General features: G+C 47.6%; 1 protein-coding gene across 1 annotated transcript in view; it reads right to left on the bottom strand.

Annotated features, from left to right (window-relative positions):
- PAX7 (paired box 7) overlaps window positions 1-25,368 on the bottom strand; it is a 173,055-nt gene that overhangs the window by 67,220 nt on the left and 80,467 nt on the right. Inside the window, 1 exon segment of the mRNA XM_084822026.1 lies at window positions 11,594-11,793. Coding sequence (XP_084678152.1) covers window positions 11,594-11,793 — 200 coding nt within the window.

Here is a 25,368-nt window from a genome sequence, read left to right as displayed (position 1 = left end):
AGGGCTCTTAGGCAAGACCCCTCAATGGTGCCCCTCCCTCTGTGAGTCCGCCTTCTCTTTCCCATCATTGCCCTCACTGGCTTGCTTGACAGCCGGTGAGCAAGGCGGCCGTGGCGTCTCCTGCTCACAACCACCCTCACAACCACCACCACTGTCTGGGCCGGAGCGAGAGGCGGGGGAACAAGCCGGTTGCAGTGGGGAAGAGGAGGAGCAATCCAGGGGGCTCTTGCCAGTGGGCCCCTGCTGGGGCGTGGGCCCTTGGCAAGTGCCCCTCCATGCTGGCTCTTGACACTGGCCCTGGTACTGTATTCCTGCCTGTCTGAACCACCATTTTGCACCTAACTCTGTTTGGTGGATCTCAGGGTTCTAATAATCATCATCCTGAAAGCTGAAAGTCAGCCTACCCCTAATACAATCCAGCCCCAAGAAATCCAGAGCTGGGCATCTGCAACAGATGGCTTTCCAGCTACTGCTTGAAGACCACTAGTGAAGGACAGCCCCCCCACGCCCGGTCATCGCTTTCATTGTCAAACTGCTCCTAACATCAAGGCGTTTCTCCTAATGTTCAACCAAAATCTATCTTCCTGTAGCTTCAGCCCATTAGCTCTAATTCTGCCCTCTGTGAAGGCAGCAGAGAACAGGTCTTTGCATGCTTCTACCTGGTAGCCCTTCTGGTTGTATTTTCAAATTCACATTTGAAAAAACTTAGGAGAAATTAATTTCAGTTAGTTTTTGACCAGCACTTCCCTAGTTTGCGCCTCCCGCAATCCAATGAAGACCCGAACTCAATTTGTGGTTGAAGTTCATACGTTTCCATGTTTGTGATGCAATTCGCAGAACAACAAAAATGTGCCCCTAAAATGCGTTTATCTGAAAAATCTGCTTGAAAAAATGCATACTATTTTGGGGTGGGGGAAACACGTGCATAAACACGCTTGAATCAATGGGAGAAAAATGTGTCCATTTAAAAAATGTATGCAATTGATCTGTACATTTGGAAAAATAGGCACAACTTTTCGGGGGGGAAAAAAAAACCCCCAAAACTCACATACTGATAAGGATGTAAGTCAGAACTAGCTTCAAGGTAGAATTCAGAGAACTTTGATGAGCTCAGCTTTTGCTGAATCACACATCCCTACCAGTTCCTTCAACCTTTAATTCTCCCTCTCTCTCCCACCCCCTCCACTTCTGTTTCTGCCATCTGCCAAGGAAAGAACAGATGGGAAAGTCCTCAGCTGAGAGGACGTAAATCATCAGGCGAAGAAACTTTCTTACAAAAACACTGCCCTGGTGTCAGACCAAAAAACCCATCAACCGACTTGGGGTGTCAGCTCTCCTTGGTAAAGGTTGCGTCCTCCCAAAGCCTGTCTTCCAAATGGTAAAAAGAAGGCCAGGGGCAAAAGAAAGTTTCAAAGAATAAGAGAATGTTCTTGCTGGATCTACCCACCATTCTGTTTCTGATGAAGGGCAAATGTGACGGCTCTGGAAATTCACAAGCAGGGTGCTGAGGGGACAGTTCTTCCCCCATTTATTTATTTGATTTGTACCCTGCCTTTCTACCAAGAAAAATGGAACTCAAGGTGGCTACTGTTTGGTCCCCACATCTTAGACTCAGCGGTGTACTGTCCTGTTGCATGGAGGCTCTATTTGTTTATCAGAACTACAGATAGTGCTAGTATCCTAGGAGAATTTATGTAACCTTTGTTCCAGCCATCTAAGTTAATGGCTTGGGATAATATACAGGCTGAGGGCAAGGAGACATGAGAAAGGGCAGAAAGATGGGCTTAGGAACAGATAAGTCCCCCCTTGTCCCATTGCTATGTAGGGATGTCGGAGAAATCTGCAACAGATTCAAATGAGTTTGGATTTCTGTGAATATGACCGGCAGATTCCACAGCAGATCAGCTTTTTCTGAGTCACATGGATTCTTTAGATTGGTTTTTCACTGGGGGCAGGGTAACTCTAATGTGCATTAGTGCAAGTGTGCATTAGCGCAACTGTGCATTTGCACTAATGCAAATTAGTGCTTCTGCCAATTAGCAAAAGTAGAATGAAAAATTGTGGTTAAAAATTCAAGTTCTGTCAATGAGCAGACAATGGAATGAAAGACATCAGACAATCTGTGAAACACAGATGGAAGGGGTTTAACAAAATCTCTGTGGGAGAAGGGACAACTTGAAAAGGGGAGAACGGAGGCCCACTGTGCAACAGGAAATTCAACAGGTGATACTTTTCCTCAGCCTTTTATCTCTGTGTAGGAAAAAAAAAAAGCTTCACTAGTCATTCATAGAATCCTAGAATCCTAGAATAGTAGGGTTGGAGGGGGCCTATAAGACCATCGAGTCAACCCCCTGCTCAGTGCAGGAATCCAAGTCAAAGCATCCCTGACAGATGGCTGTCCAGCCTCATCTTGAATGCCTCCAGCGTGGGAGAGCCCACCACCTCCCTGGGTAATTGGTTCCATTGTTATATTGCTCTAACAGTCAGAAAGTTTTTCCTGATGTTCAGCCGGAATCTGGCGTCCTGTCACTTGAGCCCATTCCGTGTCCTGCACTCTGGGATGATTGAGAAGAGATCCTGGCCTTCTTCTCTGTGACAACCTTTCAAGTCCCTGAAGAGCACTACCATATCTCCCCCCAGTCTTCTCTTCTCAAGGCTAAACATGCCCAGTTATTTCAGTCTTTCCTCATAGGGCTTTGTTTCCAGTCCCCGGATCATCTTCGTTGCCCTCCTCTGAACCCTCTCCAGCTTGTCTGCATCCTTCTTAAAGTATGTTGCCCAGAACTGGACACAGTACTCCAGATGAGGCCTAACCAGTGCTGAGTAGAGGGGAACTAGTACTTCCTGGGATTTGGAAACTGTAGATCTATTAATGCAGCCCCAAAAAGCATTGGCCTTTTTTGCAGCCACATCCCATTGTTGGCTCATATTCAGCTTGTGATCTACAACAATTCCTCATATAAAGGTATAGGGAAGTTAAACAGGACTATGTATGCCTTTTTAATATTGGGGTCACTACAGACCCCAGATGCCATCCCTGTATAGTCATATCTAGGACTGTGTCAAATGTTCCCCACTTTTGATTTTTCAGGATGAAAATGGCAATTGTGCTCTTACTCATGCCAGATTTCTCTCTGGCTTCTGCTTCTTCCTAGATTAGTTACATGCGGCGATGCCAGCCAACAAAGATCATGTGGCCAATTAGTTTTGACTATGTGATGACTTCACCAAGGCCAGTGAGGGAAAGGAAGAGCTGGTGCAAGGCTTCTGGGCAAGTGTGGGAAAGGAAGAGCCAGTGCAATGCTTCTGGGCAGGTGAGGGAAAGGAAGAGCTGGTGCAAGGCTTCTGGGCAAGTGAGGGAAAGGGAGGTGCAAGGCTTCCAGGATCATTCACATGCCCATTAGAAAGAAGATGAGGTCATGTTGGTGTAGCTATCAGATCTGGCTCAACAATGACATCACTGAAGGTAGGTGAAGTCAATTGAGAGCTAGAGCATGAGAGGCCAATGCCAATGAGGAGCCCAATAGTTTTCCAAGGTGTGTCCAAACAATCATGGAAACAGGGAGGTATGTTTCGATACTGCTTTAGATGCTCCCCCTCCCAAACAAGTACTTTTGGGTAAGTGCCAGTCATAGCTCTTTAGTGAAAACAATAACTCTGAAATAAAACTTTTTAGTTTTATACAACAGAGTCATCATCAAAAGCTTCTTGCTTTAAAAATAAATACATCCTGTGACTTAACTAGATTGTATCTAGACCCGGTATTGGTTTAGCAACGTGCTTTCCCCAAGTGCAGGAAACCTAAACATTATATGCACCAGTATGTGTGAGGTGCTCAGTCCGAAGCAAGTGAGGAACAGCAGAGCAGCCAGAGGCAGGTCTGGTTGCCTACCAGCACAGCAGCTGCACAGACCCTTCCCTGCTGGGATGGGGCTGAAGTAAGTGAGGCTGGCTCTGGGTCATCTCCCACAATTTGTCAGACAAGGAGAAAGGAGGGAGGTCAGATGAAGATCTGCTCATGACAAAAGATGGTCCGTCGGGAGGCTTCCCTGGCTTAATAAGGACTCAGTGTTGGTGGAAGATGGATGGGAGGGCGAGTGAACTGGTTAAGTGGAAACAGGGATAGGAGACCCGTCTTCCAGAGGGGATTGGCAGTTTCCATTTTAACACCCATCTTCCCCAACTTGACACCCCCTGGATGTGTTTGGACTACAACTCCCATCTTCCCCAGCCACCACAGCTGGGGGATGGGGGTTGTAGTCCAAACACTTCCAGAGAGTGCCAGGAAACCAGTATTACACATTCATACAGGAGCCAAAGCATCTATGGCCAGCTCTTCCATGGCCAGCTCTTCCATGGCCAACACCCTTCAGCCTTCTGTAGCATCTCCTGGCAGATGTCCATCCTAACTCTTATGCCAACCAGCCCTCAATACAGGGTACCTGAAGTCTTCTGGGAGTGAAGAGCATTCATCAGTTTAGGTGTGTTAAAGAAACCAACACTCTCTGGAAAGGACACGCGCGCGCGCACACACACACACACAATCAGAAATTATCCCAGCATCACACTGGTGTTGCACAAATCACATTAGATCCAAAGTTGCTTCCCATGACCCAAGTCAATAGACATTGGGCCCCGATGGAGGAAACATCCCACCACCCAAAAAAGAACGCAAGGCTGGCATTAACCAAAGCTTCATGCCCACGTCCCTTGCGAATTGGCCTTCCTGGGTGGCCTCAGAAGTTTCACTACTTGGTATGGAACAGTGCGTGGGGCTGAGTATCCTCCAGCCGCTTCAACACCATCTAAATCCCCCTCTCTGGAGCTGTTTTGCTTTGGGGCAAAACAGCGTTGGACCAGCTGATCCTCAATGGGTCTCCTCCTCTTGCTCTCTCCAGTTGTAATCCACAGGGGCACCCCAAATCCAGCTCAACTGAACTCATGGTTGAGGTCGCCTCCATTCATTGCCTTTGTTCATCACCACTGCAATCTTAGTTGTGATCAACCAAGAGAGCTCCCTTGATCATGACAACTCGGTGCATTCAGACAATGTGTTAGCTGCTCATTTGCCTGATAATGGATTCACAGATTTACAGTGGTGGCCCTGAAGCTGTGGACCCACTTCCCTCTGGAATCAATATCAGGGCCAAACCAAGATGTTTTGCTGCCTGAAGTGAAGAACAAAATGGCGGCCACTCCCATTCCTGCAAATGCTATCTGGACTGGCAGATGAATTGTCTTCAGTATGGATGATGGGACAGCACCCTCCATTGCAGGCTAATATAGGGGGAGCAGAACAGGCCATCTGTCACACAGGTCTTTCCTCCAACACCATTCTGCCACCTCTGAGCATCTGCCACCTGAGGTGACTGTCTCACCCTGCCTAATGTAAGGGCCAGCCCTGATCACCGTGTTGTTGTTGTTCAGTCGTTAAGTCGTGTCCGACGCTTCGTGACCCCATGGACCACAGCACACCAGGCCTTTCCGTCCTGCGCTCTCTCCTGGAGCGTGCTCAAGTCCATATTCATTGCGTTGGTGATGCTATCGAGCCATCTCATCCTCTGCCGTCCCCTTCTCCTTTTGCCCTCAGTCTTTCCCAATATCAGGGTCTTTTCCAGGCAGTTTTCTCTTCGCATTAGGTGGCCAAAATATTTCAGCTTCAGCTTCAGCATCTGTCCTTCCAATGAGCACTCAGGGTTGATTTCATTTAGGATTGACTGATTTGACCTCCTTGCAGTCCAGGGGACTCGTAAGAGTCTTCTCCAACACCACAGTTCGAAAGCATCAATTCTTCGGCGCTCAGCCTTCCTTATAGTCCAGCTCTCACAGCCATACATTGCTCCTGGGAAACCTGATCACTGTACTCTCCAGCTATTTCAGATGGGATTGTAAAATTTTGGGTTTTCTCACTAGAGCTGCCTTCCCCAACCTACCCCCTTCTAGATGTCTAAACCATAACTCCTATCATCCCTGGACATCAACTATGCTAGCTGGGGCTGATGGGAGTTATAGTCCAAAATATCCAGAGGGCATGCCCTACTTGCATATTTGTAAAGCAGGCAAATCTTATTAAAAAATAGGGATGCCAGAGAAATCCATTCGGGGCGGGGGGAAGTTCAATAAGGTTCCCCCCCACGGACTTCATTCTGGTTTCCAGTGAAGCACCAGACTCGGTCTGCAGCAAGTTGGGCTGGTTTGTGGATTTTCTGGGCATTTTGCACATTTTTCCCCATGCAGGTTTGCAATTTGCATCATTTTCTGAGGAATTTGTGTGAATTTCTGAGGAATTTGTGTGAATTTCTGAGGAATTTGTGTAAATTGGAGCCAAATAAGAGCAAGTCTGGCTGTAATTTGTGCAAATTGCTCAAAGGTTCAAACAAATTGTGGAACCTGCAAAAAAAAGTGCAAAAAAAGTTCCTGGAGTTTGGGGAAAAGCCTGCAGCTCAGTTCACAAACGCAAACTGAGTTGTACATGCTGCAGAACTTTGGTGAGTCAAAAAAGTACTGGATTTCCAAGCGACGGACATCCCTGTTAAAAATGCTGTAAATCTCAAGGGCTCTTTCTCTTACAAATGAAACCAGTGGTCATCTGTACATTCTCTCAAATTTATTCAAATTCATGTAGCTACAGTTTTTTTTCTTTTTCTCTCTTCTGTTTTTTGTTGTTGTTGAAATTTTACAAGGAAAAATTAGTTAGTACAGTCTGTACATTCTCCCCCCCCCCCCATGTCTGGGATTTTTAAAAATATATATATTATTTTTTATAGGTCCTCAAAGTCTTGAAGAAGAGTTCAGGGGATCTCCCCGCAAAGTTGCCAGACAGTTCCCTGCAGGGTGTAAACTGCGTTTGCAATGCGACTATTAAAAAAACAGCAACGTACCCTACCAACAAATCTTGGCTTCCACACCACTGCCTCCCCCCGCAACTGCTTTCGTCAAGAACTTGATGGACTCACATTTGTCCGTCCCGAGAGCCAGTAAAAAGATCCGCTCTGATACCCAGAAAATTTTACAAGGGGGCACACGGCTTAAAAGCGGTGGGAAGAAACTGATCGTGCCAGGTTCCGGGGATGAGAAAGCCATCAGGAATGCAAGTCAAAGAGCAGCTGCTCGCAGAAATCCAGCAAAGGGGTTTGGGCAAATTGCCTCAGAGAAGTGGCTTGGGCGGCGGTGGCAGGGGGAGCCCGCAAATTACAGCGTCAAATAACGAGGGGGGCGGGTGGATGCCTTTCCCCTCTCTAGCCCCAGCATGATGACAGCCCAAAGGCTTCAGACGGAAGGAGCCTGCTGCTGTCGGAACAGCGCACTTGCCTCGGATCTGGCCCTGCTGACAGGGCCGAGGCCAGCGACGGCCAGCCCACGTGCTGCAAGAACATTCACATCCTTTCATTCATGAAGCATCCAAAGCACCCGCAGCTGCATTTATTCAGAAACCGAAGCACCCGCATGCAAAGGGGCCTGCCCAGTGTGTCTCTGCAGGACCTTTGTCTTGGGCCCGGCCTTGGCCCCATCAGCCTTCGCTGGAAGGTGCATTTTTCAAAAGCACGCATTTTCTCATGCGCATTTTTCAAATGTGCGTACGCTGTCAAACACATTTTTTGGTGATCTGTAAATCGCACTGCAAGCTCAGAAATACATGGACTTCAACTGCAGGTTGCATCTGAGCCAGGTCTGCTCTGGAAGGTGTGAACTGGGGAAATCCTGATCAAAAATTAATTGAAACAAATTCCTCGTACAATGCTACATTTGGCTGGTCTGCACATCCCTAAGACAGAGCTCCCTACATGGGGAAGGTCGGTGAAATTTAGCAGCCTCTAGCATCACTGTTCTCCTGGGCCCTGGAATCATCTGGAATTTTAACTGTGGCTTCACAGAGGCCTCCCTGGAAGGGAGCGATATCTCAGAACATAAGAGCTCACTCCCCACCCCCAGAAAAGCATTGCTGCTGGTATCTCCAGTCCCGTCTTTCCAGCACTCTCCCCAGAGACTCTATTATACCCACTGATCTGTTCACACTTCTTATCCCCCCTTGTGTGTTTGCACACAGTGATGACCCAAGATTTATCAGCAAAGCACAAGGGCTTGGTTCCTGAGAGTCCCCATGGGGCTATTAAATTGCACTGGGATCAGAACACTGCTGTCCTTCCCCCCCGCCCCTTTTGGCCTCCACTTCAAAATCCTCCATCTTTAATTTCTCCGTACATTTGCAAAGAGGGAGCGAGTGAGGGAGAGCAGCAGCACAGACATATGTACGATCAGAAGTGAAGCTATTCCATCCCCTGCGTTCAACAGGCGTGGAGTACTGCTCCCCAATGCGGCAGAAAAACACTTTACTTTCTTGATTTTGGCCTGTGATGCAGCTGTTAAACAGCCTGGGGGACCCTGACAGGAAAATGAGGCGGGATGTGATTCTCTGAAGGGGTTCAGTACACGAATGAGGGCAGCTCCAGGTGAGAGAACTGGGGTGAGGTCCCTGGTCAAGAGTAGGGCGGCCACATATGAATCACCAACAATGATGACGAAAGAGGAAACAATTTGCATAACATTTGCATATGTTAATTTATATGCCTAGATGAAAATTTAGACATGTTCACTGTATTTATGACATATATATCCTGCCTGCTTTCCTCTTGCAAGGAACCCGAGGTGGCTGACACGGCCCTCCTCCTCTCCATTTCATCCTCACAACAACCCTGTGAGGTAGGTGAGGCTGAGAGTCGGTGACTGGCTCGAAGTCACCCAGTGAGCTTCATGGTCAAATTGGGACTAGAACCTGGATCTCTCCAGTCCAGCACTCTAATTGCTACACCACACTGGTTCTCAATTATTATAATTTCAGTAGGAAGACAATACATCTTGCTTGTAGTGCAAAAGTCTGTGACCAGTAGGGATAGTGCGGATGCCCAGCTAGGTCCGGGAGTCTGTTGGGCACCCCCCTGCCTGCACCCCCAGACCGCGTCCACCAAGCCCCTGGCCTCACTCACGCCCTCCCGGATGCTCCCCAACTCACCCGGACCTGTCCGCGAGAGCCTGCCATTGCCGGTTGGTTTTTTTACGATAAAGGAGCGAATTTTCTTTACGATAAAGGAGCATTATGCCTCTAATATTGCATAGATCAAGCTTTCCCAGCCTGAATGCGTGCATCTTTAAATATGCACATTTTGACTTAGCTCCTTTTTGGTAAGAAAACAAAAAACAAAACCCCTCTGCAAAATGGCGGGTGCTTGCGAACGGGACCTGGGTGAGGGCGGCTCGCCAAGCTCGTGGGGGCTCAAGCATGGGTCTGGAGGGGCTTGAGTGGGGGCAGCACTCCCCGGGGCAGGGGTGGCTTCGCACAACCCTAGTGACCAGGTGACCTGTGTGCCTGCCTCCAGATATATTGGAGTACAACTCCCAGCATTCTTGACCATTGGTCATGCTGGCTGGGGCTGATGGGAATTGACATCCCCAACATCTGTAAGGCACCAGGTTGGGGAAAATTGGTTTATGCTATAGCCAGTCTTCTATGAAGATCAAAGAAAATCTTTTGGAGAAGTAACCCATCTTGTTTCTCCAAGAAAACCCTCAAAGCCAACATGATGCGCATGTGTGGGATGGGTGTAGATTTTTCATTTTTAAAAGTAGAACTTTGGATTTTTGAAAAACACATTCACTGGAGACCTCCCCGTTCTTTTGACTCATTCAGGGCTTGGGCCTGTTACTGATTTGTTACACGTCATTTGTGTGTATTTTTTTAAAGCGGCCTAGCTAAGAAAAAGGGGTGATAGCTTGGAGCCTCCGTTTTGCATGCAGAAGATCTCAAGTGCACTGTCCCCAGAACAGCAGTTAAAAGGATTTCTGGTTACAGGGCCTGGGAAAGGACTTTGGATTGTCTGACTCTATATAAAACTATGCTATATGTTTAAGGCAGGGGTGTTGAGCCTTAGGCCTGTGGGCCAAATCTGGCCCTCCTGGGGTCCAAAACTGCCCCCCAGGGGTTCCTCATTTGGCCTCGCCCCCTTCTCTTGTACCCACTGCTCTACCCTGACTGCTGACCATTTGTTTGTTTCCTGGCCTTTGTGCAATTTCCACCCCCTGCTTCTCAAAGGTTGAAATGCCTCTCCCAAGGCTCTGTGACTGGCAGTGACAGCTTTAAGCTAAAGTAGGCTGGTCTTTTGGGGGGTATTTTTGGCTTCACCCCTTTTGCCTTCAACTCCGCCCACCACAGGAATGCAGCCCCAGAGAGCTTCTCTGAAATGGAATTTGGCCCTTGACTGAAAGCGCTTCCCCACCCTTGTTTAAGGAGATCCCGTCATTAGACATTTTGCGGAGGGCCCAAAGCTCAGTGGTAAAGGACATGTTTTGCATGGAGAAGGTCCCAGGTTCAATTCCCAGCATTCCAGGTAGCAGGACTGAAATCTGCCTTTGGCTGAGATTTTGGAGAGTTACTGCCTGTACCAGTAAACATTACTGGGCTATATGGACTTAACTTAGTACAGGTCGTCTTACATGTTTTAAAAACCCCACTACTGATGAGAAGCATCAAACACATTGCAATACAGAAATGCCTCTTCCTGGTTAGCATCCTGATGGACATGTTCAAAATAGGGATGTCGGAGAAATCCATTTTCTTCAGAGTGCAATGGGTTTTCCTAGGCTCGCCCTCCTAACTTTGTTTTGGTTCTTGCTGCAGTTCCTGACTTGATCTGAACTGAGTCAGGACAGTTTGCAGATTGTATGGGAATTTTGCACATTTTGGGGGGGAAGGCTCTGCAGTTTGTGCAAATCTCTGAGCAATTTGTGCAAATCATGGCTGAATTTGCAGAAATTACGACCACATTTGTGCAAATAACAAATTACAGCTGAATCTGAGTAATTTTGTGGACTGCCTAGAGAGCTTTGGGTATTGGGCAGTATAGAAATGTAAAAATACATACATACATACATACATTTCCCAACTTCAGCTGTAATTTGCACAAGTTGTGGAACTTTCCAAACAAATGCACAAAAAAGTTCCTATCAGCTGCTGCTGGAAGGAGAGCAAGAGAGAAACCAGCCAGTCAGATGTATCTGTCAACAGATGACAATGGTTGGTCAGGATCTAAACTTAAGACCACCACCACCTACACTCTTTTGGTCTCCTTTTTCTCTCTTGAGATTCTTCAGAGAGAAAAAGTGTGGGGTGCTGATGATTGTCATACATCTCATGGAGGGCTGGCTGGGTGAACCACTCCAAAGTTGCTGTGAACCCCTGCCTTGAGAGCAAGAGAGGAAGTGGGGTGGCATTGACCCCACCTACCACCTGCTCTGCCTTTGCTCACTGCCAGCATGCACTCCCCCACTCCTCTGCCAAAGAGATGACCTCCAAGGCAATGAGGCCTACAATGGAAAAAAGGTGGCCTATTCCTGGCCTATAGTATAGGGCTAAAAATAATGCTTTATTCTGGAATGATATGGCTTTGCCACTTCTTTTTTGAGTGACTTCCTGAAAAACAAAAGCCCAGGTAGGATAGCTGTTTCTCTGGCCAGTGGCCAGTCTTAGCAACCATTTAGTACACTTCCAGAGTATTCTCTTAAGCATTGCTCTAGCCACACCCAGGCACCCCTCTCTTACCTGGACTCTCGCCTCGGTGAGCTTGGTCCTCTGAGCGAGCTCTTCTCGTGTGTAGATATCCGGGTAGTGGGTCCTTTCAAAGGCCTTCTCCAGCTCTTCAAGTTGCTCTGCTGTGAAGGTTGTCCTGCTACGACGCTGCTTGCGCTTCAGGGGAAGGTCCGGTTCGGACTCAACATCGGATCCTTCATCCAGCCTGTTGCCTGATGGCGGAAAAAGAAAGAAAGAGAGTGATAGAAATGGGAGCCGATCTGAGCAGTGTCATGACCCTCGGCCCTTGGGCCTTCAAGCGTGCAGCAGAGGACTCTGATGAGGACAGGGGGTAGGAAAAACAGCCTTATTCAGGGCTGGGTGCCCAACAGAAGCTCAAGCTCCCCAGCCTCGTAGGCTACAAAATCAGGCAAGGGCCCTTTAACAGTCCCGGGGGGGGGGGGCAGAGTTGACTGCACTACAGGTTGTGTCAGCCTACAACAGGCTTCACTTGGCTTTAGCTTCATGCTGAGACAACATCCTCATATTGTCCTACTAGAAGAGAGCTCTAGCCAGCACAACCCACTCGGAGCTATCCAAGGTCCTATTTTCTTCTTGCCTTGATCTTCCTACCAGCTTCCCCACCAAGCCTCAAAGGGCCACAGAACATTACAAGAAGAAAGCTAAGAGGGAAAGAAGCAGCAGTTTAGACTGCCACCCCACCAAGAATGCCCCAAATGTTGTGCCATTGCAAGGCAAGATAATGGTGGCTGCCACAAAAATGTTGCCTCCCCATTGGAAGCTGCCATTCCCTCCCCCTCTGCAAATGATAAAACATCTGGGCCATTCTAGGAAATAAAATGGTGGCAGCTGAAATCAGTTCTGCTACCGCAGTGAGAGAAACGACAGTTCCCAACCCCCAAACAGGAACTAGTGTGAGTAATGAAAAACATACCCATTTTTTAGCCCATGGTGGTAATTTAGGAACAAAAGCATTTCGACAGAATCGAACCCAATGTCCATAAACTATACAGCACTTGTGGTCGGGTAGCAAAGAACTTTCAAGCTATGTGCATTTATGGAAAGGTTCTGCAAGGAGGAGGAATGGATGAAAAGCAATGGGACATTGCTGCACTCGCACATCACAAAACAAACCCAGAATCAGTTTTGGTATTGTCATTCCATGCAGCTTGTCCTCAGTATTTACATTTCTGGGTGATGGGTGAACTTCCCCTGAATGGATTTGTTATTTACTCGGAAAGTAACAAATCCACCCATGTGAGCTCGGACAAGAGTTCTCCTTTAACACGAAATCTAATTTGGTGTATGTGAGCTTTTGCACATGCACAATATCAAGGTGCATCTTGGGGGGGGCATCAATCGCTATTGTGTATTGAGACATGATGCTATGCATCACCATCTTGCGTGGCTCCTTCCTGATTGGTTGTTTTCATGTGGTCTCCCTGCTGGTATAGAGATGGGTCTGCAAAGTCCTCCTCGACAGAGGTTGCTTTAAGTTATTGCGGGGGGCGGGGTCTAGTTGGAGGGATGTCTGAAAATGTACGTTGGGGGAAACTGTGTGTGCCACTTCACTACGCATGCTCCGAAGCTTGCAATCAACTAAATTGCAAATTTGGAATCCATCATTTCAAGCTTGCGACAAAGGTGAGCATTATGAATGGATGAGTTGCAACTAGGGATGTCGGAGAAATCCAGATTCAAATGACTTCGGATTTCTATGAATCCAACCTGTGGATTCCTCAGCAGAGTGACATCTTCTGAGTTGTGCAGATTTTGTGGACTTGCAGACCGGCTTTTTTACTTCCTGGAATTGTTTGCAAATTTAGTCGTATGAAAGTCAGTTGAAAACATGTGACTATATATGCCATTAAAAAAAGCACACACCACATTTTATTCATGTCTGATCCCTCTTCAGCCTCTGCTGTGTAGCGCTATCTTGTGTGTGCGCGCCCTTTGCTCACTGACTTTCGATCAGCTCAGAAAAATACGCAAATGTTACGAAAATTGCGGCAGACTCTTTTTGCGTAGTTTTCCAAAAGAGGGGGAAAAATACAATTCCATCAATGAGTGGAACAGATGATGCCTGATAAGCCACAAAACACAGATGGGATGGATTAGACAAAATCTGTACATCCTTAGTTTTGACCAACAAGCCAACTAATTATGGAATTCGGTATCATCCCTAACCTTTACTCACCATCCTAAATCCCTCTGCTGCCCCTTCCTTGTCCCATCTCGGCTTCAACGTCTCCATCCATCTTCACTCAAGAATACAGCCAATCCGCTCCGCGTTCCACAATTAATGTGTTTGTACATGCTAGATTGCATCCTAAAACCCAGCCTGCCTTCCCATCTCTTTATGGCCAACTATCCTTTGATCCCCCCCCCCCCCGGCTGTTCTCTTCTCCTCGCATACCACTCTGGCCACATCAAAGCATGCCATTTCTAGGGATGGGCAAATCTGTCCATTTCGGTTCGGTTCCATTTCTTTTTTTCCAACCTTAAGTGGGGTTGTGCGAAACAGCAAAAATCAAGCTTGCTGAAGTTCTCCAAATTCTATCTCGAAGCTCGTATCAGATTGAGAGCTTCGTTATTTTCTTTTCACATGAAAATCTCTGCTTATTTCCATGTGCATTTTCTCCAGAAGTACACATCAATTGTATATGTTTTTGAAATGTGTGCATGTTGAGATGTATGCATGCTGTTGAACACATTTTGATGCAGGGTGGGGTGGGGGGGTGTCTGTGAATCACACTCCAAGCTCGGAGACATGGACTTTGACTGCTGATTGCCTCCAAGTCTATGTTCGATCTGGAAGGTGTGAACTGGGTAAAATCCTCATCAAAAACAAACTGAAACAAATTTCTCATATATCCCTAACCCTAAGTATGATTCTACATCCATGTAGGGATTTTACTTTTTAAAGTGTGCATGGAAATCCACATACATTTTCACCACTTTTTATATGTGTATTTGTTGTGCACACTTTTTTTGCTAATATATGTCTTCTTTTTTTGCAAGTGACTTCCTCTATGATAATGCATTCCTGTGTTATTTTTAGTATTGTGTGCATTTTTGGTGTCCATTCTTCTATAATGGATCGAAAGCGGGTGGATTCATTGGAGAATTGTAGGTACAAGGACCAGATCCCTCTTGAGCAAGGCAAACCACTCTGGTTCAGGGCACAATCCTATGCATGTTTAGAAAAAAAGAAGTCCTACAATTCCCAGAATTCCCCAGATAGCCATACTGCCTGGAGAATGCTGGGAGTTGTAGGATGTTTTTTCTGTCTAAACATGCATTAGGATTGCACCCATAATGGATGTGAACAGAATGCTGGTCCAGGTAGACCCTTGATCTGATTCAGCATGGCTGTTCTTATGTTCTTATGTAGACGTGGAGACGGCCCAACATCAGTCTTGGATGGTTCTATTTATTTTCTCTCCCAAATCTCCACCAAATCATTTTATATTTGCCCAACAGAAGTGCCCATTGATGGTCACCCTACTGTTAAGGCAGTAAGTACTTGAGTACTGTTAAGGCTCACCTTACAGTTGAGATCCAGTGTGATGTAGTGGTTAGTGTTGGACTGGGACCAGGGAGACCTGGGTTCAAGTCCCCATTCACCCATGAAGCCCACTGGGGGACTTCGGGCCAGTCCCTGACTCTCAGCCTGACCTACCTCCCAGGGTTGTTATGAGGATAAAAATGGAGGAGGAGGATATGCTGCCTTGGGCTCCTTGGAAGAAAGGCAGGATATAAATGTAACAAATCAATAAATGTTTAGGCAGCCTTCCCCAACCTGAGGCTCTTCAGAACAACCATCATCCCAGGCCACCATGCCCATGATGGGAGCTGTAGTCCCACCCATCTGGAGGGTGCCAGTTCGGTCAAGTCAAAGTTAAGGCATCACTACTTCCCAGTGGGACCAGTGGCTTAGTGGTCAGTTTTGAAGTGCAGGTGCTTGTGGTGACAGGCCCCACAGCTAGCCTCCAAGGAGAGTCCAAAAATGCAGCCGGCTGTGTTGATCCATGTCAACAAACCAGTTCTAGCAGATTTCATCTCCACCAGGGGAAGGGCTTTGGTTAAGCGAATGGGTCTGAACTGCCCATTCAAGATCACGCCATCCTCAAATACTTTGTGTTAGAACAGGGATAGCTCACAACGCTGTATCGCTGCTGAGGAAATTCACAGAGGAGCACCTCGGGGTCCACTCTCCCCAGTGCTGGCTCCAGGTTTTGGAGGGCCCTTGGGCGAAGGACCCTCCGTGGGCCCCCACCACCAGTGAGTCAACTTCCTCACTGCCATGGTCACAACCTGCTCTTGCTCCTCCTCCGCTTCTTTCTCATCCTTGCTAGCATTTGCTTGCAACTCCAGGGGGCTCTGATCAGTGTGCCCCAGCTGGAGTGTGGGCCCTTGGCAGGTGCCCCATCATGCCTACCCTTGATACTGCCCCAATTCTTACCACTCGCTTGCTTGGCAGGCAGAGAGCCCAGGAGCAAGGAGACCGCGGCATCTCCCGCTCCTCTTCCTCACCACCACCCTTGTCTGGGCCGGAGCGAGAGGCAGTGAACAGGCAGGGTGCGATGGGGAAGAGGAGGAGCAACTCCAGGGGGCTCTTCTCAGTGGGCCCCTGCTGGGGTGTGGGCCCTCGACAGATGCCCGGCCATGCCTACCCTCAACCAAGGCTCTGACTGTACCTGTCCCTCCTTCCCATTCGACTATCCTGCCTAACCACCATCTCTCTTTCTGTCATGATTTCCATTAGCGGTGATTGTCTAACAGTCTCATGTCCACATCTTCTTTTCCCAAGCTCTGGATTTGCATCAGCTTTTGGGGGGCACCCAACCTTCTCCTTTGGAACAGGGCTTGTTCTATATAGCCAAATACGAAAAGGAAGAGCTTTCCCTTTCTTCCTCCCTTCTCTCCCTGCCCTCCCACTCGCATCATCCTTACATACCTCCTCCCCACCCCCACAACCGCTTCAGGGAGACTCTTTAGGCCTTAAAGTTAAATTAATCAACAGGATTAGGCAGAAATTGGCCACGGCGAGACCCTCCAGGCTCGACTCGAACCCTCGAGGCACGCCAAGGACCTGCTGTCTATGCCTCAAGCACCTCAGTGCTGTCTAGAAGGATTCTCCATCCAGCCCAGACATGGGGGCGCATTCATTAAACCAGAGATCGGACTGCCTGCACATTCGGAGCGAGACAGTGGGATCGGCTAAAGCTTGGATGCATTTCTCTCCAACGCGCCTCCTTTCTTGTACTCCCTCTCTCTCCTCTTCCATTTCTATCTCTGTTTCTCCCTCATATGGTCCCATCTGGACTGTTTTAATCCCCCTCTCCTAAGAGTCTGTTGGACATCCCACCGCTCCTACCAAGCAGCTTGTTGGCTGGCAGATGTAACCAGGTGGAAATATTTGCCAACTCTGAAGATGCAAGCCTAGATTTCATATCTACCCTTCATCTGGCTGAACCTCTTCCACCAGAAGGATGGGAGGGACTGTAGCTCAGTGGTTGAGCCCTTGCTTTGCAGGTTGAGGGTCCCAGGTTCAAGCCCCAGCATGTCCAGGTACGGCTGGGAAAATTCCAGCCTCCAACCCTGGAGAGCCAAACTGTTACCAATCAGTGTGGGCAGTTCTGGGCTAGATGGACCCAGGTCTGACTCGGTAGAAGGCAGCTTCCCATGCTCCTATTTAAATTAGTCCTTTATTCATGAGGACTGGAATCATATCTTATTTTTAGGGGAAGGGTCATAGCTCAATGGCAGAGCTCCTGCTTTCCAGTAACAAAGTCCCAGGTTTGATCCCTGGTACCTCCAGATAGCATTGGGTTTCCTGCCTGAAATCCTGGACACCCATGGCTGCCAGTCAGAGTAAAGAGTACTGGGCTGGATGAACCAAGGGTCTGACTTGGTGTAGATCAGATTCCCATGTTCCTGTTTAAATTAGCCCTTTATACAGAACCCCGAGGACTAGAATCTTAGGGAAGGGCTGTAGCTCAGTGCTACAGCACATGCTTTGCAAGCAGAAGGTCCCAAATTCAATCTCTGGCATCTCCAGGTAGGGCTAGAAAGGAATCCTTCCTAAGGCAGCTTCCCATGTTCCTTGACTCAGGAAAGAGCAAAGGAAGGACTACATGGCATAGCTGTTGAACTGAATTGCAGAAATCACTGCTGGAGGTTGAAGTAGCCACAAACTTTAAGACTGGATTAGACTAAAACTCACTGAGAAGGTTCCATCTTGCAACAACTGTTAGCCATGCTAAATGGAACTTCCATGGTTACAGGCAGTATATCTCTGAGTACCAGAAACTGGGACAAAGAATGCAGTGGGGAGGGGGGGCTTGTGCCTTTAGGCCGTACTTGGGAATTCCCCTTGAGGCATCTGATTGGCTGGAAATAAGATCCTGCACTAGTTCACTAGAGGGCAGGAAGAATTTGCATTCAGGCCCTGCTGATCTGAGTAGAGGAGTATTTCACAGCATCCACTCTAATTATACGTATTTTCAAGTACTTGAAAGGTTGTCCCAGGGAGGAAGGCCTGGATCTCTTCTTGATCATGCCAGAGTGCAGGACACAGAATAATGGGCTCAAGCTACAGGAAGCCAGATTCTGGCTGAACGTCAGGAAAAACGTCCTGACTGTTAGAGCAATATGACAATGGAACCAGTTCCCTAGGGAGGAGGTGGGCTCTCCCACACTGGAGGTGTTCAAGACGAGGCTGGGCAGCCATCTGCCAGGGATGCTCTGACCTGGATTCCTGCATTGAGCAGGGGGGTTGGACTTGATAGTCTTATAGGCCCCTTCCAACCCTACTATTCTATGATTCTATGATTTTTCTTGAGTGGTACGATGTTTGATATTGGATGTGTTGGATCCACGCTGAAGCAGACATTTGAAGTCTTGTCAACCTGCCACTGAAGAGGACTATCTAGTTGAAATAAATTTGGGAAACAGCAATGTTCAATTCAACAGATTCAACTTGCAATTGGAGACTGTAAAGTTTGTAACAGGGTGGTGATATGTTTCATTTGTCTTTATAAACCTTGTACGTGACAGAGAAGCTGGTTCAATCATTGAATGTTACCTACACATTTTGTAGTGCAATTTTAGAAAGATTTTCTGTTCTTTCTCTTAAGTTTCTCTTGGTTAGGAAATTATCTCTCTGGTTTGATCCTGGGTAGTTGAAGTCCAACAACAGTACCACAAGTAGGGATGTCAGAGAAATATGCAGGGATTCAAATGAGTTCACATGTCCATGAATCCGACCTCTGGATTCTGCAACGGACCAGCTTTTTTCCGAGTCATGTGGATTCCATATTTGGGTTCATCGAGATTCTTTGTTTTCCACACCTCAGTGCTCATCTCGCCTTGTTCTCACTTCTATTTTCTGAACAGGAAAAGTGTGGATTTTCAAATGCAAAAATTGTGCACTTTCCCCTCATAGGCTAAAGCATGAAAATACAGCTTTGCGGTGTGTGTGAAAGTTTGGAAGTGTGCAGCTGTGCAAGTGTGCATTTTCAGAAGCGCACACGTGCACGCTTTTGAACACAAATGCAAGGCTGGGAAATGGTGAGAATTTCCCTAGAATTACGCTCCTGCTCGTATTTGCATTTGGGGTTGCAAACGGGACATCTTTGCACAATTTGCGAACAGGAACAAAATTCTCGTACATTCCTAGTTGCAACAACAATGGAATCAGATGGTGTATCGTCATCGCTTGTTCTTTGCAAGAGGCAGCAATCCCATTGATCAAATGTGTGGTTGACTCAGGGTCATGATGGGCCCCCGATTAGCAGAATTCATTGGTTTGTGTGTGTGTGTGTGAGCATGGGACCTGATTTATTCTAATGCACACTGCTCTATCCAATGTGGTGTTCGTTATTTTGAAATTGTGCTTCCCCCCTCCTGCTTACCAGATGGATCAGAAAATGTTCCCAAGGGAGTAAATAGAGCCATCTTGCTTGGTTGTTAATTTTTTTGAGACCCCTCCCCATCTCCTCCTCCATTCTTCCAGCTATCTTGCACAACCATCAGCTGGACACCCCTTTGTCTGGCTTTCTGTTTTTTGGAGAAAAGGAAGGATATAGAGGTAGCTAAATCCAACAAAATACAAATAAGACCTTCCTACACCAGAGGAAAATGTGGGTACAACTATATGAGCACAAAAGATGCTGCTGATGAAGTGGAACAAACCCAGACTTGTTCCTCCACCCACATACAATTTTCTTGCAGGGCTGTCTTATGGATTGTCGAACCCCAAATGAGAAAGAGGGGAAAGATCAGGATGAAATAAAATCAAAATGTCTGCAGAATAAAGGTCTCCCTCCCCAAATGCTCAAGTGTAGGACTGACAAATATTCCAGAGGTAGGCACAAGATGCCACCACGAATTGAGCCAGCAAAGAACCAATCACCTACATCTGCGATTTATTTCAGTGGCTCCTTTTCCAACCTGTCACTCCACTCCTCACTTCAACCCCACACCCCACCCCTCATCCAGTTTTGATTACAGTTTAACATAGTTTAAGGTTCGGTGGCGTGAAGCCGTAAGCAGAAAAACCAATCGCGTAATAGTTGATATGCGTTTTAATCTAGTAATTCGGCCCCAGCAGAATGAGAGAGAGTGAGCGTGCATTGGCGGGGTGGTCCGGGAATACCAAACAGTCCAGGCGGCTGGCCTAGGAAAATGGAAAAAGTCATTTAAAGCTCAGCTGGGGACCGGCGAGCTCCGTGACGCATTAGCGTCGGGGGCCTTTGGCAGATGGAAGATTCTTTCTCTGCTCAGGCACTGAACTGGTCAGCTGTAACAGACCCGCATTTGGAGACAATGCCTGTTGTGGGGTTTACAACTTGGATATTTGACTACAAAGACAAGCAATTTTCTGTAGAAAGCAGAGTGAAAGTTCTCTCTCTCTCTCTCTCTCTGTCTCTGTCTCTGTCTTGTTGCTATTCTGCTCTTAGGCACCAAGTGTTGCTGCTCACCTTTGAAAGCCCTAACTCAGGGCTTTTTGGCCTACAACTCCCATCAGCCTTAGCCAGCATAGCCTATGGTGAGGGCTAATTGGAGTTGTAAGCCAAAACTTCACAACTTGCCCATCACTGCCCTAAATATATGTTCCTATCTATACAGTACGCTCGATATCTGAGGGCCTCCTCTGAGGGAGGTTTGGAGGATGGCAACAAGGGAGAGGGCCTTCTCAGTGGTGGCCCCCCAAACTGTGGAATGTTCTGCTATTCTAGGGGGTTGGACACAATTGTCTTATAGGCCCCTTCCTGTCCTACTATTTTATGATTCTCCCCAGTGAGGCCTGCCTGGCAGCAACATTCTCATCTTTTCAGCACCAGGTTAAGACTTTCCTCTATTCCCATGTATGTGATGGCATACAATGGGTTCTTTAATGCATCAGTTGAATTGTTTATGGCTGTCACTGATGTTCTAGTTGTTTTACGGGGCAGTGGCATTTTGGTGGGTAATTGCTTTTAGCTGCTTTCAGTTTTGTGTGTTTTAGTTCTGGTGTCAGTTGCCTTGAATCTTTTTGTGTGTGTGAGAAAGGCATCTAAGAAATCTTGATGATGATGATGATAATGATAGGCTTGGCTTCAGGATACTACAAGGATCACTTCCTCCCACACCATCCTGCCTGCTCCCATAGATCAGAAAGGAGAGATCCTTCTCTCTGCCCCACCTAGGGTGGAAGGATGGTTGATGGCGAAGAGAGACAGGGTCTTCTCAATGGCTGCACCGATACTGTGGGAAACCTTGCCCTGTGAAGCATGACACAGATTTTTTTTTAAAACTAAAGCCTCTGTCTTTTTAGTACAGAAAGGTGATGAATAGGAGGTCCCTCTCTCATTTAGTATTCTGTCTCTCGCAATGGCCGGACAGATTGCTCTGTGAAGCTCATAACCAGGACGCAGCGATGAGCTCCCCGCCCTGTTCTTTGCCCAGACCATCTAGTATTCAAAGCTAGGCTGTGTCTGCACATGGAGGTTCTGTTCCTAAACATCATGGCCAACAGGAACTTAAGAACCTCCTTGTTGAAATGCACCATTGGCCCAACTAGTCCAGGATTCTGTTCCCAACACTTTCCGCTCAGTTGCTTTCAGGAAGTGCCCAAAGAAGGGGTCACACAGCCAACACCTCTCTTGTTTTTGTGACATGGGTAAGTCAGAGATATGCTGCCTCTCTGGAACTCTCTTGGCCAATAGGCGCCAGTGGGTTGTGGTAGAGGTTGATAAAAAAAAATGTGAATGTTATGGAGAGAGAGGGATCCCCCCACGCTCTTATAATACAAGAACCTGGGGCCATTTGATTGAGCTGATTTGCCAGTCAGTTGAGGACTAACAAAAGAGCATCTGCGCATCGGGCAGAATTTGCTTAGGGCACACACTGCCACAGGATGCATTGACGGACATGAGCTTAGATGGTGCCACGTTCCTATGTCTTTTCCCTTCGCAATTAACACACTCCAGGAAACAAGGCTTTGGGCTAACACTAGTTTATTAGTTAACCACTAGCTTCTTTACAAATGCAGGTTCTAGGAAACTCTCAGACCGCATAGGACCAGCTAATCCACACATCTACGAATAGCAATGGAGGAGACAAAGGGGAAGTTAGAGAAGTTGCCAGCAGTCTGGGCATGAACTTCTCAGCCAGACTCACTCTGCAGGGATGCCCCTCCCTTGGGGTGGCTCCCACTCATGTTTGCTTCCACGAGTGGCCAACCGGGTAGAGTGTCCAAGCCCCACTGCTAACTTTTCCCACTTCACTCTGCGACGGACCCTACCGTCCCTCGAGTCACGCCCTTGGTCCTCCTTCTCTGAAACTTGAAACTTCTCATGGTGGAGGAAGATGGGACCCGTTCAGGCTGGGCCATCTGTGTGCCAGGGTCTTGGGGAAAAAAGTCTCGCCGTATCTGGGCTCACTAGGGAGGGTGCCTCCCTCTGTTCTGCCTGTTCCCATTCTGATTCCAAATCTGAGCTGCCAGACATCTCCACGTGCTCAGATTCATTTCTGACAGATGGCATAAAAGAAGAGGAGGAGGAGGACTGGACAAAATGCATGGAGGATGGGTCTATTAATTGTTAACATTGACTTATGAAAACATCACGTAAGAAAGGAGTGGAGAACTTTAGGTCCAGGGGTCAAATGGGGACCTCTGGGTGTTCCAACCCAGCTTACCTGGGATTTCTCAGATGGCCACACTTTTCCCACAGTCACCAGCCATTTGATGGTTTCCTGGCATCTCTGTGGTTTTCCCCACCCTCATTCTAAAAGGTTGAAATGCCTCTCCAAAGGTCTAGTCACTGGCAGTCAGAGTCTTAAGCTAAAATAGGCTGATATTTTTGGCCCCACTCCTTTTGCCTTGGGCCCTGCCCACCCCTGGAGCACAGCCCCCGAGGGCTCCTCTGAATTTGAAATTGGCCCTTGGGCTGGAAGTGCAGCAACAGCCGGCCCTTAAATAAAAAGCCCCCAACATTTTAGCTTTTGCTTGCATGGAAGATGTTCTGAGCCCTTCTTCATTCTGGTTATCCTTTTCACTACCTTTTCTAAGTCATACTATCCGTGGTTCTCTAAGAGATCAAACTGACCTTGCTTCTTTGCTCTCATTTCTGCCTCCCAAATGATAAAAATGTAAGAACATCAGAAGAGCCCTGCTGGATCAGACCAAGGGTCCATCTAGTCCAGCATTCTGTTCACACAGTGGCCAACCAGCTGCCCACGGGAGACCCACAAGCAGGACAATGGGGCAAGAGCAGCCTCCTACCCATGTTCCCCAGCAACTGGTGTACATAGGCCTACTGCCTCTGATATTGGAGGGAGCATAGAGCCATCAGGACTAGTAGCCCTTGATAGCCATACCCTCCTCCAGGAATTTGTCCACCCCCCTTTCAAAGCCATCCAAATTGGTGGCCATCGCTACATCTTGTGATAGTGAATTCCACAGTTCAACTATGTGCTGTGTGAAGAAGTCTTTCCTTTAATCAGTCCTAAATCTCCCAACAATCACCTTCATGGGATGATCCCGCTGGGTTCTAGTATTATCGGAGACAGAGAAAAACATCTCCCTATCTGCTTTCTCCACACCATGCATCATTTTATTTGTTGTTGTTCAGTCGTTCAGTCGTGTCTGACTCTTCGTGACCCCATGGACCACAGCACGTCAGGCCTTCCTGTCCTGTGCACTCTCCCGGAGTGTGCTCAGGTTCATATTCATTGCATCGGTGATGCTATCTAGCCATCTCATCCTCTGCCGTCCCCTTCTCCTTTTGCCTTCAATCTTTCCCAGCATCAGGGTCTTTTCCAGGGAGTTTTCTCTTTGCATTAGGTGGCCAAAATATTTGAGCCTCAGCTTCAGTATCTGTCCTTCCAATGAGCAGTCAGCATCATTTTATACGCCTCTACAATGCCTCCCCCTTACTCACGTTTCCTCTTAAGCTAAAAAGTCCCAAATGTCATAACCTGTCTGCATTGGGGAGTTGCTCTATCCCCTTGAGCATTTTGGTTGCCCTCCCTCAACATGTCTGTGGTTGTGTCTCCAACGCTTCTAATCTCCCTTTCTCCACCCTCCCAGCTGTAAAATTAATTTGCCACCATTGAAGAAACACATGATCACAATGAACTTATAGGATGGCGGGGGGGGGGGGAGAAAGAGGCCAATTGCAAAAGGTTGCCCTCCAATCACCTTCAGTGTTGGCCCACGACAAGAGTCAGATACCATAAAAAAAAAAGTCTTAAGAAACCAGCTTGGCTTTATAAAAGAGAGAGAGAGAGGGAATCAAAGTTGCGTGAGAGTTGCCCGCAATTGAACTCCTCAGCCGGTCTTCTCTTCCCAGAGAAGAAAGCCAAGGAGAGAGAGAGAGAGAGAGAGAATAGATGTGACAAAAAAGAAGAATTGGAGCAAGGAGTGAAAAGAAAGATATTCCTGCATCGTCGGGCTCTTTATCAACCCTGTCATCTGTCGCACTAGAGAACCCTCGTCCGCATTGTCTCACCTTGGACAAAAACGGGGGGAAAAAGGGCATTTAATTTTTTTTTGGTGCCGATCTCTTTAGAACTGCCTGGACAGGCACCTTAGGGGGCCATTAATGGTTGAATGTGTTTGCTGACAGGCCCAAGTGATATCAATAAACTCTGGCACATCGTTCCTCTGTGCAGGCTCTCGGAGAAGGTGCGGCTTGAATATTAAAACCTCCTCCTTCAACAGCCTGGAAAAGACACTCAGAATTGGAGGTGGGGGGGGGGAAGAGAGCAAGGGAGGTAGAAATGGAGGAGAACAAGGAGGAGAAGGAGTCCTTAGCACAAATGCCAAGGAAAAGGGGAACGTGGGATTCTCTCCAAAGGAAGAAAGAAATACAAATGAAGCTCCAAATGATGAAGAGCAGACCCAAGGACAGAGCAATAAGCAATACTCCCTCCTCCCCAGCTGTGACATGGCAGATGCAGGATGCAACCTTTGGGAGGTCATAGAATCCTAGAGTTGGAAGGGGTCATTTAGGCCATGGAATGCAACCCCCACTCTCCAGTAAGTGCAGGAATCCAGCTTGAAGCGTCCCTGATACATGGCTATCCAGTCTCTGCTTGAACACTCCAGGGATGGAGAGCTCACCACCTCCCGAGGTAGTTGGTTCCATTATCTGACTGCTAGGAAGTTTTTCCTGATGTTCAACTGAAATCTGTCTTCCTGTCACTTAAGCCCGTTATTTTGTGTCCTAGTCTTGGATGGTAGAAAACAGGTTGCAGCCCTCTTCTGCGTGACAACCCTTTAGGGACTGGAAAAG

The sequence above is a fragment of the Heloderma suspectum genome, chromosome 15, assembly GCF_057233095.1.
Source record: "Heloderma suspectum isolate Gila_16-S chromosome 15, 16-S_ref, whole genome shotgun sequence".
NCBI lineage: Eukaryota > Metazoa > Chordata > Lepidosauria > Squamata > Helodermatidae > Heloderma > Heloderma suspectum.
This window is presented reverse-complemented; position numbering and strand designations above follow the sequence as displayed.